At 34.1% G+C, this 17,958-nt stretch overlaps 3 protein-coding genes across 3 annotated transcripts; all 3 read right to left on the reverse strand.

Moving 5' to 3' along the window:
• Positions 1–612: 612 nt before the first annotated feature.
• On the reverse strand, positions 613–3,312 carry LOTGIDRAFT_158812 (hypothetical protein; the record flags this gene model as incomplete). The annotated part of the gene is made up of 2 exons (XM_009052242.1): positions 613–1,853; positions 3,291–3,312. 2 exons carry the CDS (start codon positions 3,310–3,312, stop codon positions 613–615), a joined length of 1,263 nt encoding a protein of 420 aa, XP_009050490.1.
• Positions 3,313–9,411: 6,099 nt separating this feature from the next.
• LOTGIDRAFT_113739 (hypothetical protein) lies at positions 9,412–11,464 on the reverse strand (the record flags this gene model as incomplete). Its single annotated transcript, XM_009052243.1, has 4 exons — positions 9,412–9,551; positions 9,725–9,889; positions 10,170–10,376; positions 11,326–11,464. The coding sequence occupies 4 exons, from the start codon at positions 11,462–11,464 to the stop codon at positions 9,412–9,414; spliced, it is 651 nt and encodes a 216-aa protein (XP_009050491.1).
• Positions 11,465–13,661: 2,197 nt separating this feature from the next.
• On the reverse strand, positions 13,662–16,851 carry LOTGIDRAFT_231215 (hypothetical protein). The gene is made up of 6 exons (XM_009052244.1): positions 16,686–16,851; positions 15,887–15,994; positions 15,608–15,722; positions 15,342–15,405; positions 14,772–14,893; positions 13,662–14,341 (listed from the first exon to the last, which is right to left on the reverse strand). The coding sequence occupies exons 1-6, from the start codon at positions 16,845–16,847 to the stop codon at positions 13,683–13,685; spliced, it is 1,230 nt and encodes a 409-aa protein (XP_009050492.1). The 5' UTR covers positions 16,848–16,851; the 3' UTR covers positions 13,662–13,682.
• Positions 16,852–17,958: the final 1,107 nt, after the last annotated feature.

The following is a 17,958-nucleotide window of genomic DNA, read 5'->3' on the forward strand; positions in this document are numbered from 1 at the left end:
AACATGTTGATCTGATCGAGTCAAAGTGCAAAAACAAGCAAGAATCTGAGCTTAACCTATTAAATAATTCTTTCCAGTCTCTCAAACTGAAATTAGTCTCTATTCAGTTTGAACTGTGTGGCATAGCTGTTTTAACCCTACATATTTCTGTAACTTTGTCATTTTCATATACTAGTTGTAATGTCTCAAAATTTTATCTCTGAATAATATACAATATCAAAGACAAAAATATAAATATTTGATAGCAAAGGAATTTAATATCGACAAAAAAATGTTAAGGAAATTCAATAAGGTTTAGTCACACTATACATGTATATCTAACAATGATATTACATAGACATTGATACGAGACAATAACCAATTGAAGCTTTGCGTCTATGGAATAAATATATCTTAAAAGTCAAATTGAGAAAATCATGTACTACTTTTCTTATTGCATACATATTTGGCACTTAAAAATCTTGCCATTAAACAAAAAAGATTGACAGACAAATAAATAAAGACATACATTTTAACAATAAGATGGTATTTTGTAGGAATAAAGTAGTTGAAATCAATATGAAGTTAATTCAAGATGATTGTAATAATTGATGTATCGTGAGCAATGAAACGCTATGATTGTTTATGTTCAACATTTTCAGCCACGGTCTGTAAAGTTTTTAGTTCATAAAATAATTGCCTACCACTATAATTCAAGGAATCAAGTTCTGCATTCACTTGTCCAATGTCTTTAATAATACTATCTGGAAATGTGAGGGGAAATAGCAGTCTTTTAAATAACAACCTATTCATATGTTTCATATTCGTTTTAGCATTGAAACCTAAACATTGAGCTCGCTGGCATTTCAAATCATATTCACAATCAGATTGGTGTTTTGGTTGTAAACCACACTGCGGTTCTATATTATTTATATCGTCTAAATCAATCATTTTTATTGAATTGTCTACAAACAGAAAATGTCCCTCTTTAAAGTCAGGCACGATAAGGGACCCGAGTGGGGAATTCTCCAAATAATCTAGAAAGTTTGCTAATTCTATAGCTTGTTGAAGACGGAGTTGCCATGATTCCAGTTGTAAACTGTCTACAACAAAACGTTGTCCGTATTCGTAAACGGCTACGACTCCGTGTTCGGAGATATCTGTTGAGTCACTTTCTTCACTACGTACACAATAACCTAATAATTGAACTAAATTTGGGTGATTGATCTGTTCTAATAACAGAATTTCCTTCATTAATTTCATTGTTGGAATGGCAAAGCATTTTGATTTCATTTGAGGAGTATCCGCTTTCCTTTTCTTCAAATCCTCGAAACATTCGCGAACGTCACGCAAATGTCGGGTGACCATCTTTACCGCCACATGTTGACCTTGGTAATCACCGAGGAATGTCTGCTTGGAAACTCCATGTCCAATTTTCTTTTTGATTTTAATATCGTGTATATTTGAACAGTTGAAGGGATATCGTGGTCTCTGGATATAATTGTATTTCTCATTGTATGTAATACCATTGTAAACATCATTAGAAACAAGATGGCCACTTTCTGCTTTTAAATCCCTGGAGGACTGAAAGTAAAGATTTGATGATCTTTTCCTTCCCCTGTTCTCCTGATTATTAGACAAATCATCCTCAATGTTTGAACCAAATTGATATTGGGCCTTGTTTTCTGCGTGCTGCTTGCTTTTAAGTAATAATTGATAGGTTGAATCGAACGGATAAGAAGGGGAGTCCCGAGGGATTTTCTGTAATCTAATTCCATTAAAACGACCATTCATTGAAGAGTAATCCTCGGCATAAGTCCCAATAGGACACACTCGAAACACAGCCAAATACATGACGAATATGTAACCCAAGGCTGGAAAGACAAGAACCAACACGAGACCTTTAGTCCGGTCCCTCATTATGAACAATACTCCTGGGGGTGATGAGCACTACGTATAACAAGAAATAAATAACCGTATTACTGTCAGAACAGTCAGTATTGTATAAGAATTATCCTAAATTCTGAACCAAGTTACCTTGTAGTAATCCCGTAGCGACTGTTACCAACAACTTTACAGTTCGAATGCAATCATCTATCCAGACTAACACACGATTTCAAACACCACCAGACATCGTCCGCTCTGTTAGCCCAACTTAGAAGAAATGGTATATGTTCTTACAAGCGATCACAAGAGTACAATGTTAATTAGATTTTAAACGTATCCAATTAACAAGGTGCTTGGAACCAATAACCAGAGTATCAGGCGATATGTTTAACTTGTTTTATCTATCAAATCATTCACTAGATTCCTCTACACTACATTAATTCTTCCTTTCAACCAAACCAGACTAAGATAAATTCTTCTAAGTCTTTTGTTTTTATTATTTAATTATTATATTGGGAAGCGAGTCTGTTTTTCAAGCCAAAGTATTCCTACTTATCTCTGGTGATTTTTTAATTGTGTTTCCATCGTAATTGGTTGAAGAGAATAAGAATTGGAGCCAGACTGACGATAGAATCATCCATGTAGAAAACGGTATTGATGAAGGAAGGTAGAAAATGTTAAAGTAACACCTTATATTCTATTGTTGTTGATACTGGGAACTAGAATTAGAAACAAGACAGAAAAACACATTACATAGTGACACTTTTTTATATTTAACACTTCCGCTAACATTGACGAGGTTTTATAGCTGGGTACTGTAGTTTGTTTCAATTAGCAGTCTCAGTTGATATAGTGTTAAATAGTGTTTAGTCAGTTGTTTCTGTGGAAATGTGTGATAATACTATGAAAGATTTCATATTAAGCTTCTCTTGTTCGGGGTTATAACTCGGGGAAATAATTTGTTACTTTTTGTTACAGAAATTCCTGTAAATGGTAAATAAATTGCAAAATCAAGCTTTCTTTGAGCTTTGTCACAAATGATCATGAGAGTGTGCAGTTGAAATCATACAAAAAGTTATAGCATACCTGAACCGGTGTTTGAGATAAAAGTTCCCGTCATTTTTGTATTGCATGAAGTACATGAAATCACATTTCACAACATAAGATCAGTATTCAATAAAGAGAATATGTCTTAATTTCGATCACAAAAAGCACCATTGGTTCTACACTTGTATTCGGGAACAACTAACCCCAGTTCCAGATCACAAAATACAGTGGATACAGCTGGAATATATTTTTGCAGGCTGTATATTGAAGTAAATTGAAATTTTCTCAATCCTTTTTAGAGTTACAATTAAAATAATAATGAATTAGCATTACACAAATATTTCATAACATTTTGAATTGTCTATTTAATCACTTACGTGACGATTTTTCCAATTCCATTTCGTAAATTTCCGTTCCTTTTTTTAAAAAAGCTGGATAGTTTACCAAAATTATCTGAATTTTTTTGCCAACAAACACATCAACCTCCTGATCAAATACAGCACATTTCAGGTTGCTACTGGTAGAAACACCAATAATAGCAGTGTATCACTCAGTCCATAAAGTATCGTTATAAAGATGATGTTATTAACTGGGTGAAAAGTTGCCAGTCTTTTAGATGATGTGTTGAAATCAACTGGTCACGGGTTTCAACTCGACTAATAGCTTGTCATTGCCGATCTCAGAATAATTCGATAAGCTTTGATGATGTGTTACTTCAGATGGCATAAATCGACTGTTTGAAGAGAGCTATAAAAACAATAGAATGGGTATTAATTCAATATAGAAGATGGTACAACCTGATGGTATATTGGCAAAGTTTTATATAGAGAGCTTTTAACCTGGTACTTGTTAAGTTTTTATTAGCTCTCTAGACTTGTGGCATATATTTTATTATTAAATAATGTTCGACACAATCATGACATTTATAAGCTGCCGGATATATACATCTATTTATAGATAGAAGAGACAGTGAGGAATTTAAATGTAAACTAGGTATTAATCATAACTGCTTGTCAACTTGCTTTCAATCGTTGGTAACATAATTTTCGAGCAAAAAACGTAAATTCAAATCTGAAGATCCAGTACTGTCTAACGTGTACGGTCTGTAGCAAACGGGGCCTCGGTTTATTGTCCCTAGTGTCACTGACAAGAGGAAACCGGTTATTTTCACTGCAAGATTTGTAACCTGTGCAAAATGTATAGGAAAACTTAAATTCCATTTAAGATCAATTCAACCTAATTAGAGGTTAACTTTTATTGCTGCTGTGAATCGGAAATTCTTAAGTCAATGTACGCTGATTGCATAATGATTTAAGATGTCGACCACAAAACTTTATAAATAAGCCTTACGTTAACCATTTGTTGGCTTCTTATGGAAATATCATCATGTGAAAACCAAGGAAAACAAAAAAACCACCAAGTGGCAAAGGAAGAATCTTGGTGGTTATACATGAGAAGGAAACGGAACAATGTGAATCTGAAATCATTTTTTAGGCTTAATGATACCATTCTACTTCTATCGAATTCCCAGAAATATATAAAAATGCAACACTTGATAAATATTCATTTTTTATTGATATACAGACAGAATTAATGATGAGTTATAACTTGTATTCTCTCTAGCAACACTTTCAACAGTGTTCAGTTGACAAGGGAGACATTTCATTAACCTCTTAACCAAACAGGTAACCATTAGGTATCGAAAGGTCCTTGGTGTATCCTTTTTTGCTGAAGAAGGGCCTATTATAATCCTACTTGACGACTTTAAGATACAACCGGAAGTTGGCTAACGTTCCAGAAGTGAATAACACGCGGAATTTGTATCTATCGCAAATGAGGATTTCAGCCTTCAGATTGGATATAATTAAATATCGGTTTATCTTTCACGCCTAAAAAAGGAATCTGCTTTATGAATATAATTGACATACGAGGTCGAAACTTCAAACAGAATCTTTCAGTTCTTTTACCACCGTATCAAATATAGTGTCATCATTAGATGAGAAAAAAGCAAGTTAAAAATAATTACCTGATGAAGAATAATGATTGAACATGGATTAGAAGATTACTCTAGCTCAATATCTGCTCTCAAACATTAAAATAACACGACTAGATTACTTTTGTCGTCTGGGCCAAACTCATCATTTCATTTGCTTTTAAGTTCCTTTGATGAGATGATATTGGCACGATTTGATTTGTTTTCAGATCTTAGTAGATTAACAGACCATTCCATGCAAACAACATCTTAAGAGAATTTGTAATTATTATTTTACGAGCGGAAATGTTGTAAAGCTCTTGTATGCTTATATAAAGTGCCTTCAAAGAATAAGCTCCGCGTAAAAGTATAACAACAAAGGATTTTATTTTCGGCAACAGTTGGAGCGGAAAAAAAAAGCGGAAAAAAAAAAAAAAAAAACAGTTGGAGCGGAACAATATTGAATTTCTTAAGTTGTTGATACAATGGCGCCAAGACTCATATTCAGATTGAATTTTGTAAAACAGATATATCCAAATAAGGGTGTTTTAGAGAACAAATCGTCCTGATACGACATAATATTATCTCCTGTTTTAAATAACCAAAGTTTTTATGGTGTGAAATCGTGCTGCATTATTCAATGTTATGATGTAGGCTGAAGAATACCTTGCTCAAGAAGCATAATGGCGTGAAATGGGTGTCGACATATTTATAAAAATGCTTTCAGTGGAAAGAAGTTGAAATTGGAAAAAGGACAATACATTGATCAAATGATATAATGATATTCTGTAGAAGTTCTGGTGGAAAGAGTAAGGTCTACCTTAATTACGAAATAAACATATAATAGAATACTAAGCTATGTTAAAATATGTTTGGAACAAGCTTTTATCGGGGTAACTTGAATGATATTTTGAATTTGTCAAGTATGTGAAGTAGCTTATTTGCTCGCAGCAGAATCAAATGAAAGTTGTACATCCACACTGCTTCATTGTCTCAAAATAACAGATATTTTCCTACGCTTAACCAATTGAACTGACTTCTGTAGAATAATAACACGGTGCCATCTCTCCCCGGAGATTGAATCCCGGATGCCGTGATGACGCCGTTTTACTGACAACCACCCTGCCCCAAAATGTAAAACTTCATTACCTTTATACTATGTTACATCAGTGTCCCGTTTTCATTTCATCACTGGATAGAAAGTACCATATATTTAATGCAGTAGCCTTGAGACAAGCAATATAGAGTCGCAATCATTTTGTTGTTGGTTTTAACCCTTGAAGCTTGAGATTACAGTAATTATTTTCTCCAAATATGGAACCAGTAAATTGATATAATTAGATTATACAAGACGTATAGGAAATGAAATATTTAATAATGAATTTCTTGTAGGGAGAAATTGTTTCTGACATTCTGATGCTAATTACCCATATCGTATTTCCAGTATTTTAAATTGTATATAAATAAGTCCTATTGATCGAGGACATTATGTATAAATTGATCTTCAAGACGGGTGTATTCAGATCTTTTAAATCAACTTCATGATCTAGCAAATTAATATCTTGGAATTTCATAACAATGGAATGATTTCATACATCATTTCATTCTGTACCATTTATCAATGTTGTTTTGCTTTAATAATATTCATAATTGATCATTTGATCTGGACGATTCCCACAAGATTCAATATCATATAGGAGGAAGTTATTTTATATAATATGTGCAGCATTTTTAGTCACCTATGCACCGTACACAAAGGTCAACTTTCAACGCTTGTCATATTTCAAGTAAAAAATTGATATGTTCTTGGCATCCGATTCCAGAAATGTTCCATGAAGAAAATCTGAAAATCTTTTCAACTCAAAAATCTTAGAAGTTTTAATGAATGTGAATCAAACTGGCTTGAAACTTTGAATATGAATTATTGACTGCCGCGCATCATTACTTCTGTCGGTTACTGCCCAGTGACTGTGTAATGAAACAGGGCTTCACAGTATTGACAACGAATAAATGAATGATCAGCCTTCTAATGACTTTTGACTGAAGCGGTTTGTGAGAATATTCAATAGCAGATTTCGAAACAAATTGTAAACACATAGTGCTGCAAATCATCTGAATATTACAGATTTTAACTTTCATTTGTAAAAAGCACCATTTATTGTCTAGGGTGGAAGGTGTCCACTTGTTGGGGGGAGGGGGGAGGGGGAGGGGGGGAGAAGGTGTTTTGAAGTTGCTTCGACGACCAGTTGTCACCGTGATTCTGGTATCAATATAATCCCGAGAGACGACATGCACTATATAGCGGTCTCTTATGAGGCTTTATGCATTCAATCGACATAGGACAATGCTTTCGGGCCTTCCTTTTGTCGTTAGACCTACATCATATTATTTCCACAATGAAACAGAGTTCGAGGTATTTAACCCAGAAGTCATTAGTATTGATATGTAACTGTAGACCAATAATGATGTATTGGTTGAAATACAGTAGCAGACATTCCAATTCCCGGTACAATAGCTCATAACAAATAACCTTCTCCACTCTAAAAATGTAAAATGGCACAGAATTGTTTGATTAACAATATATGAAAAACACAAACCCTTTACCACCGGAACTGTCCTATCTTTTCGTTAACAAGACATTAAAGAACTCTCACGAACAATATAAACTGAAGGCTAAAAGAAAGTTTACCAAGGTTTGAAAACACCTAAGATAAAAACAACACAATATAAATGATTGCATTGAAATGTTTTAAACAGATTGATAAATCAGCGAAACGAAGAATAAATGGCAAACGTCAAGTTTCCGGTTATGGCGTCAAAGTTTAACAGAGTGAAATGGGGTACAAAAAACGGGCTTTCAACTTTACAATGCAAACGGAAAACTGCTGCAAGTTCACATTAGTAGCGTGTTTGACCACTCAGAGCTTCAGAGGCCAAACACATAAAAGTTAATCGTCTGATTAGGTCAAAATGGATAGTCGCCTTTCCTCCTGGAGAACCTGGATGAGTTCTTGTCGATTGATAGGAGGGCTGACGAACACGCCGATCCCTGATACCCCAGAGTCGTTCAATCGGGACATGTCGGGAGAACCATGGTATCGGCAAAACCTTTGATATTTTGTGACATGTTGGAGAAATGGAAGAATGTCATCGATGTAAGCCTGGGCCGTTAAGTTGCCATTAACGATAACCAATGGAGTTATGTCCTGCCCACAGATTCCTCCCCACACCATGACACTCGGGTATAATTCCTACTTTTAATGTGGTAAAATTTCTTTTGGCCTTCAGTGTATTTTTCAATAATCTTATTCTTGCACCTTAAAAGATCCAGTGGACACAGTGTAATAGTATGTAAGAAACTCTTACGTCAACTTATGGCTGCATATGTAACACAAACTTTCACCACTTTTTATTGGCATTATCTATTATGTATGGAAGGTCCAACCCACAGCAATCAATTACAAATAATGGATATGAAATCAGTCAAGAAGTAGGCCAGATAATTGACATTTATTTATATCTGACACTGACATTACAAATGACCATTGTTTCATCTGATTACCCACATAATAATATAAATTTTTATCATTCTGTTTCATAACATTTTATGTTTTCTTTGAGTATGATATTGAAGCTATATCAACTAGCTGAAAACCTGAACAGAGCTACAAGTTACATATATAAATTGTACCACAGTCTTTGGAAAGTGGGTGCAATTTTTGATCCATAGAAACCGAAGTAATATGAGTAAATTTTAAATCATTAAAAGTAATTTCATAATGTGTAACCAGTGTTTTGGTCTGACGATGCTCATTGTTAAAATAATGGTCCAAACGTTAATAAGAAAGCGATATTATGTGAATAGTAACGTAAATCAATTACTCGTTTTCATTCATGTCATATTTTAATGGTCAAAATGTAAATTACAGTATATAAGCTATATATGGTTTAGTTGGTATCATACTAACCATTTTGTCAATAAATATGCCGATCGAGTATAGAATATGCACATGTGCATGTAGTGTATACAAATAAAGATTTGAGATTAACCGCAGTGGAGAATTTTTAAAATAGCTAACAACTATAATTAATGATAGTGATGAAGTAAAACAGTATTCTAAAAAATGAGGTATGGAGATAATTTTATATCAGTTTAGCCTGCTGGTTGAGCTGAAAATATCGTTTTCCCAATAATGCACCTAATTTGTCACCATAAATTAGTTTTTCAATGACTCTAAGGCTGTCCAGCAGAATCCAGGATCAGGATCTGATACAATTTCTTTAACCAGGTCACAGCAGAAGAACTTCAAGTTGTAATCATACCAAAATATTTGTGAACATATTTCAAACAGTATTTTCACACCTGTCAAAAAAGCTAAATCGATGAAGTAAATTGTTCAGGATTCAAGATAGACAGCTTTTAAGGCACATCTATTTCTATGAAAAATTGTACGCAGTCAATTGGCAAACGAACCCAAGGAATATTTTGGACTATCGCAATGTTTGTATACCAATTTATCAACAGATCAAATCATTACTGCTATCATTTTTCTGTCCCATTCTTTTGATTGTAAACACTGTAACATAAATCTTGCTACATCAGCTCTGGGCATACCACCACGTGCATCGGGTACAAACTGTCCTTCATTAGTCTTTATATCTTTGCCTGAAAGTAGGAAGAGGCACATATGATATGTGCTTGAGAGTAATTTTAAATGAAATGAAACGGTGCAAATATGGAATCTAGTTGCCTCATCTAAAATTATTTTTTTTCAATAACCTCCCTTGAACTAGACGATCACGAAGCGAAATTGAGGGATATATAAATAATAAACAAACCTGTAGCTTCTGTATTCAACAATTTGGGTGGTCTTACAACAGTATAATTAATATCTTGACATTCTGACAGTAAATAATCCTCCATTCTTGACATATCTGCTAAAACTTGTCTCAGAAACAGTGGTCGAAGAATCCAGGCAATAGCCCATGGTTCACCTTCTGCAGCTGGATAAATCAAAACAATATGTTTATACGAGTTTTTAGAATTGTAATAATTTCTTCCATTTTCAAATATGTCTAGACATTAAAAGACGATGTCAATTTTGTAACATTGCTCCATCTTCGCTCATAAAGTTTGGTCCAAATCTAACGATCGGCTTTGATGAACCAATATGACGTTGGCTTTAAAAGACCTTTGGCGATGAACAGTCAGCCACCATTTGGAATTAAATCTATACTGTATATGATCTCATTGCCTTAAAGATCAACTTAATCGTTGTTTTACAGGACTTACGTTTTGTTCCCCACGCTGTCATACAGACCAATCTAGTAACACCTGTCTTTCTCATGGCGGCCACCATGGCACGTGTAGTATCGGTGTACAACGTAACAGTGGTAAGGAAGGAAGGTCTGGAACCTAAGCATGACATCACAGCATCACATTGTTTAAAAAATGGCGCCAGATCTTCTTCCTTTGTTACATCTACCTTTTCTACCTACAACACAATAATTCTGAAATTCTGAATGCATTAATGCTACGCTTCTTATTTTGTTGTCTTCAAAGCGTATGCTAATATGAAAATAATAAATATAGAGTTTTACTCCATACTGTTCCTTGCTGAATTGGGATGATCAAGACGGGCAACGAGAAGGTTAATAATTATTCCATGATATTCCAATTTGTGGCCGATTTTTTTCTCTTGATGATAAAGCACACATACTTCCTGGTTTTATCTCACCGGATGATAGGCTAATGACCATCGTGTCCAGGGGTCAGATGTTTGGGTTGGTAGGAAGATACCGAGCATCCTTATGGTTATCACTCTTAGTGCATTTACGTCAATGGTGTGATTTGAATTGGGCGTTTTTACATTCACCGAATTCTGATTCTGTGGACAAAGTAACCATGATTCGGTTCACAGAAAAATGGATTCGGGCCAAGCTATCATAAATATTACAGTATATAATACAAAGCAAAACGGAGATCTATAAATATTTCATGGGAGAAATATGTAATTTTAACAGCCCTTTTCTGTCCTTTAACAAATACAAATAGCCGATTATATTCCACCCAATCTCAGTCCACGGTGTACAGCCTTACAAATACAGCACTAAATACATTTTCTAATATTGTTAATAATAATGTGAATTCATACAATTTGAGTCTGGTTTTACTTCAGCTACATTTATTAGTATTTTGCTGTATATATGTATTTTTTGATATAGCAGTTTTGATGCGGAGGTTCTTGAATACATATATTTCTATATTTATACGCCTATAAACGAGTGTCACAATATAATATGTCGCTCCAATAATTTGTCATAAAGTGTGTCGTGAGCTCTATATTTGCTATGGGTCTATTACATTGTAAATGTAAAATGTGTAGGTTATCTCTTAAAATCTGTTTCTTACCTAAAATTAAACTAAAAAAAAAGATAACTTACCCTTAACTGTTCATGTTTAGTTGAAATACCATCAGGATTACGCACTAAAGCCAGTACCTCATGACCAGCTTCTAAAGATTGTTGAACCAAAGCTTGTCCAGAAGGACCCGTCGCTCCTAAAATAGCTAATTTCATAATAAGTGACTGTGGACTATAATTTCACTGATGAAATCCAACTACATGTATATTAACGAAGTTCTTATATAAAAGTAAATGGTGTAAACGATTCAATCATATGGTGATCACGTGGTCCTATACCGCCGAAACGTTAATAGATAAAACAGTTCATATTATGTTTATTTATACAATTGTATGAAACAATAAACATTAAATACAGTCTTTGCAACTATACAGTATGTTTTCATCTGTTTTCTCTAGGATGCATACTTAGAGGCATTTAGGAAATAAATCAATCAGCTAATTACTAGGTGTTCAATTGTTATCATAAAATTCACTAATGTTTTAAAAGTCCATTATTGATTTCAATTTTTAATGATATATATATACAATATAAGTAGTTACTTGTTACATTAGGTATTGACAAATCTCATTGATATGTTTGATTAACATTGTCTATAGTAATGTAGTAAATATTCTAATAAATTTCCTTTCATTGAGCTATAGATATCGACTTTTAAATTTGTATGAGCGGTCATCCTTATTCAGTTAAATCCTTCAAACAACGGCCAGTAGTAAATCAAAATATGCAATTTTCAAACAATTTCAGTAAATGAATATTAAGATTATAACTTCATGATTTTGAAAATAATGTACGTATCAATTTATCTTTGAATTCAAATTTCTTAAACTTTTTGTTAAAGGCAGCTGAATTTGGCCTTTCCAACCACTATAACAAATTTATAGTGGGCTGAGTCAATTGTCAAAGGAAATATCAAAAGTTAGAATGGATTAATAATCAGGACTATATAAAGACCACAGTTTTGTTGACCCATAAATACTATGACTAAATTGTAAATGTCATAACACATCCTACATGAGAAATGATTCGTCTGTAGATAATTATTAAATTTATAAAAATAATAAGGATGTGGGTATATTAAATTATCTAGTATAATTATAATGAATGGTTTTGACTTATATGAAAACCAATGCATCTCATTTAAGAAGAGAAACTAATTTTTTGTGGCATTAAAAATATTTTCTAACCACTCGAAGATTCCACTGATTATAGTGGCCTATTTCGATTCCATATTACCACCATCGATTTTGGATGGGTAAGATGTTACCTGGTGTAAATAATGTTTATGGTGTATACACTTAATTTCCCAAATATTGATTTCTTGAAATTCTAGAAAATCCTGATCAGATTATGACGCCCCTATCTCAATATTTAGCTGGAGACTCTTATTTCAGCAAGAGTAGAAAAGTAAGGTTGGGAATGGCAAAATGAAAAGAAAAATACGAATTCTAGTTCCCCTACCATCTTATAAAACGTACTTTAGAAATTTAAACTGTAGTCCCCTTCGTGGAGTCCCATATTATGTAGCGACAGTCTAATCTTTTCGAGGCATTGAATTAAAATTCTGCTAAAAGTATTGCACATAGTTGAAATCGAGTTCTGAAAACTGACAATGAAATATTAAAAAGTGTATCCCTTTAAAATATGTATTGAATGAGAAATTGACCTGTCATAGTGACTGGATTCGAAATGATTTCAAATTGAGATGGGGGTATAAAATAGTCCCATATCAAGGATAGATCAGTACGGTTACGCCTATATGACAAATAGACAATCCTGTAGGCTTAGTTTCAAAATAAACAGACTCCACATTGAAATCGTCTGGGCTACGTGATTCAAGTCATTTCCATCTTTCAAACAGATTTTTATACGAGCAAAATAATAAAGTATCAATGTATTTGACACCTGGTTTTATTTATTGTTCTAGTTGATAAAATGTTGCATGCTTGATCCGATAACAGATACTAGATTTGAATAGATTATTATTGTAATGCCAAGAACTTACATCTTCCTCTGATTTTGTCGTTATCGTTTCTCGACTTTTCTTAAAGTTTTTATGTCACAGTTGGAATTTTCGATAAATCAGAAATGTGAAATGGTCATGCGTATTGTCAGCTGATATAACTTGATTTTAAGTATCATTTAACAGTTCAGGATGAAAATATTATGCCCAGTGTCGCTGGATGAATTGTCAGGTCGTCGACTGGCGAGCGATTCAAAGCATCCTATCGAAATTGATGTACACGAAAAGCCCAGGTAAACTAAATTGCAGTTGTTGAAATCCAGTTGCTCGCAAACTCTGCCAGTCGCAAGGCCAAATTAAGTTCTGGAAACTGCTTTTGATTAATAACAAACTGTAAAACTATATTTTATTCAAGATTCAAAAGATATTTGTTTTAAAAATGTTGTAATATGATCGATCATAGTTAAACCAGCATCAAAACCACCATCACCTATCATAGTTAAAACACCATGAAAACTGTCCGGTAGATGGCGCCAGTCACTTTTCACGCCTGCTTTCAATAAACGTTTATGGTAGATAATACCATCATCGCGAAGATGGTCTAACTGAGTTGTCACAACTAAGGTCTGTGGTAAATTAGAGAGAATTTCAGACATGAGGGGTACAAAATATGGATCGGAATATTTCTCTTCTAAATATTTGGCGTCTTCATGAGCTGGATCTGATGTTATGTCAGTCCTTTTATATCCATGAGGAATAAGTTGGTGAGGTAAATAGTTGTAATTTACAAATCGTTTACATTTTTTAGTCAGTTCTGGTGAAGAGTAGTTTCCCTTTGCTATAAAGTCTCGAAACCGATCAGGTATACCTAAAGCCATGACGGCCATTTCAGCAGCGAAAGCTCTTCCATCAAATAGATACCGTGTACCCAATAGATTACTGGGTGTATATAAATCACAGGCCTGTAAAACAGGGTAGATTAATACTTGTCCTAGTAGTTTAGGTTGTATGTTATCATCTCTCAGTTTTAAAGCTACTGCAGCAGCTGTATTACCACCAGCACTATCTCCTGTAACAAAAATACAATATGGTATGCTCTTGACGTGAATCCAAGGAGATGATAGAAAATCGTTTATTATCCTAATCGATATCCATAAGTAAAGATGAACAAGCCGAGAAAATCAATAGGTAAATATGAAACGAGTCATATAGCTAACCTGGGTAATTCCAGAAGGGAGAAAATGGCAAAGACAGCTTCCCGCGTGTAGAATCAGCGATTTCAGCCTAATACCCCAACCCACAAAGATCACTGACTTCATTGAGGGACAAGACATATTCAAGCGTGCAGCATCTGGTAACTTAAAGGTCAAGATTGACCATTTTCGGGGGTCAATCATACCTTGATGTGTTAGCAGCTTATCCACACACCCTATTTCCCTAACAAGACCAAAAATTTTCAGGCAGAGGATATATATTATATCATTTTGAAGATGCCATACCTCCAATGGAAACTTTTAATGGATCTATTCCTAATGATATTGCGTTCTGTAAAATAAAACGAGTAGCTCTATAAACGTCATTTAAGGCTGCAGGATAAGGAAACTCTGGTATAAGTCGATATCTGAAATATCAAATGCGGAAAGATCAAATGAAATGAAATGTGGTTTTACGTCGTACTTTTCTGCACCACGTGGACTAATGAAGACGGGCAACGCCATGCAAGGTACAATGAGGGAATTTTGCCAGGACAGCCGCATTCGCCTGCTTTTTTTCGATTTCCAACTGTCGAGGGATCTTTAACGTCCACAGACTGTAGCGCAGGGGCCTCGATTTATTGTCCCATCCGAAGCGGAAAGATCAAGGGAGGTGATACGACATAAAAGTAAATCAAGGGATTCTTAAAAAGGTACTGAAAAGTAGGTGGTGCGGAAAAAAAAAGTCAAAATTGACAAACCGGATTAACGCATACAAATATACAAAAAATCATAAAATAACCAGATGCCGACTGCTACCTAACTTCAGAATACAGAATTGTAGCTGTTTATTAGAAGCTAGAATTTAACACTTACTCGACAGCAATAACTGTCATATTTGTATCTTGTGCTATTTTTGCAGCTACTCCGTCATAGGAATCTAAAATTAATTCAAATAAGGTATATAATTTTATAGCGAGATAAATGCTATAAGCGACCAGTCTGTGTAGTGTAGTTGGCACGGATAATAGTGGAGGCATAGGAGGGTGCGGGGCTTTGGTCGGTCAGCGGTCAACACTGCACTGGGGCAGCGCTGATAGTAATTGTTTCATACCTTTCTAACAGAGACAAAATATATTTACCTATACTGTATACAAATCCACCACCATGTATAAAAATAAAGCAAGGGAGATAATCGTGTTTATCTTTAGGTTTATAGATTCTGGCTGGAATTCCATCTAATGTTACGTTTTTAACCTGGAAAGAGCATAAAAAATTTATTTTTTTTAAATTCAATTGTGATCCAAATATATAGGAAGGGGACATACATGATAGGATTGCTATTGGGTTTGGTGACGTCACAACATACGTCTTGTATTATAGAACCGGGCATAATATACTTATACAAAAGAAGTACTTACGTCTAAATATGGATTATTAATAGATGTTCCATGAGTCAATAAAATACTATCTAATAAGTACCGCGATATATGTATACTTCGATATCCAAATAAACCACATAATTCACCCTGAAATTATTGAGAAATTAAATCATGTAGGCTAGTAATCTCGTTTTGGATAAGAGGTAATATAACATCTTCACAATATCAAGCTATTGAACTTCGTATTTATACCTTGACTGCAACAGTCACCTTTCTTGTATCATGGAAGTTTGTAAATGAAGTGGTTTTATTACGTTGCAGATCTGATACTCAACAGAGAGTCTGTGAACACAAAGCTATAATGTTTACAGCCTTTCTATTGAGGGCAGTGATTGGATGTATTCGCTGGTAGCAATCCAATCAAATCGTTGCATTCCGTGAACAAGAATAGTGGTTATTGCAGTCAAGGTATAAATACGAAGTTCGTAATAGCTCGACCAGATCTAACGAAGAATCAACAACCAAACCAACAACACAGAATCATCCAATTTGAACCAATCCAACTACCAACTACTACGACTACCAACAACTACCTAGTTTGCGATATCAGCATCCGCTGGAAGCGAACGTTAACTTGTCATCTACTTACCTACCTAGCTTGACATTGTGAAGATGCAATAGAAAGGCAAGATACTGCCATATATGATTAAATATAAAATGAATTATTAATTAACAATTACATTTTGTAAATGTGATGTAAAGTACCTAACCATTGCATTTATCAAGTACAAGGTAATAATGAAAGTAAAACAAACGGACAATCAAAATCAAAACTTACTGTTATTATAGCCAATTTGGATTTAGCGTAATATAGTCGAAGGTTCCATGGTTGTTCCATACCATCAGGAAGGGGTGTGTATAGTATTACACCTAGAAAGGCTACAGCTAGAGCCGATAATATCACCACCCCTTGTTTTAATATTCTCTTTCTATTGGACATTTTGACTGAAATACAATTCAAGTTCAATATCAAACAGGTGGATGCATTGTAAATCTGTTAGAGGTCTGTTTAACATTGTTATTAGGAGATAATTAATATCACCGGTTATACTTCCGAAATATAGATCCTTGTTAGTATGGCAAATCTCACTGTATATAGAACCAAATATACATCATCTTTTGATCAAATTTCTGTTATATAAAAGTTTAAATGATAATATTCACTTGCGAACATAACCCCAATTTACGTGTATGAATTCACAATAAGTGTGACCTCCGTGAGCTTCCATACATCATAAATAAGTGGGTCATACACATACATGCAATAGGCCTATAATTATATTAGGCCAGCATAGAAAACATAATCTAACCATGACATAGAAGAATGTTCTTGTCATCTTGTAGATATAACTTGAATATTTTCATATAGCAAGTGCAGAATAACCGAATGGTGTTGATAATACTTTGATTTTAAAGATTTTCTGTGAACTTGAGTAGATGTTTTGTGTTTCATAGTGAAATGTCAAATGACACACAAATTATCAGTTCGTCCTTTGTTACTGTAGTTTAACCATAATTCAAAATAAACAAAACCCGGAATGAAGGAAATCATAAAGGGAAGATAGACATCATACTTACGAGCCAGAACACTAGCTGCAAATGACTAAAGTTTGTTGTGCTTCAATGACCATTATTGTCTATATGGTGGACCATTGTTGACATATTATTATACAATAGAAACTTTTATATCATTTACAAAAAAAGATCTTAGTAGATTGTTGGGTGGGCTACATTGATAAGAGAAACGCCCCAGGGAAACTACCCTAATGATCGTATTCAAATTTTGCCGAAACAACAACCGAACTAGGCTAGATCATTCGGGAACATATCAACTACTCAACAGTCAGTCAGGTATCCATTGAGTCTCGTTCATAAACATTGGATGATTTTAGCATCTATTCGGGCCTAGTTTTACTTACCAACCATTGATTTATCACATAAAAAGATATTAGATCACCTTTTCGGTTGAGTTACTATAGAACTGTATTGAAATCGCATGATCTCTTCAGATATACTTCAGAATATAAACTTGACCTTTTTTCTATATGTTT

This window comes from Lottia gigantea (genome assembly GCF_000327385.1).
Source record: "Lottia gigantea unplaced genomic scaffold LOTGIsca_18, whole genome shotgun sequence".
Taxonomy (NCBI): domain Eukaryota; kingdom Metazoa; phylum Mollusca; class Gastropoda; family Lottiidae; genus Lottia; species Lottia gigantea.

Coding starts and splice junctions, on each gene's coding strand:
- LOTGIDRAFT_231215 (XM_009052244.1), bottom strand. CDS start 16,847: ATGTCCAATAGAAAGAGAATATTAAAACAAGGGGTGGTGATATTATCG. Junction 14,894..15,341: donor ATGACAGTTATTGCTGTCGA/GTAAGTGTTAAA, acceptor TTGATATTTCAG/ATATCGACTTATACCAGAGT. Junction 14,342..14,771: donor ATTAAAAGTTTCCATTGGAG/GTATGGCATCTT, acceptor TTTTTGTTACAG/GAGATAGTGCTGGTGGTAAT.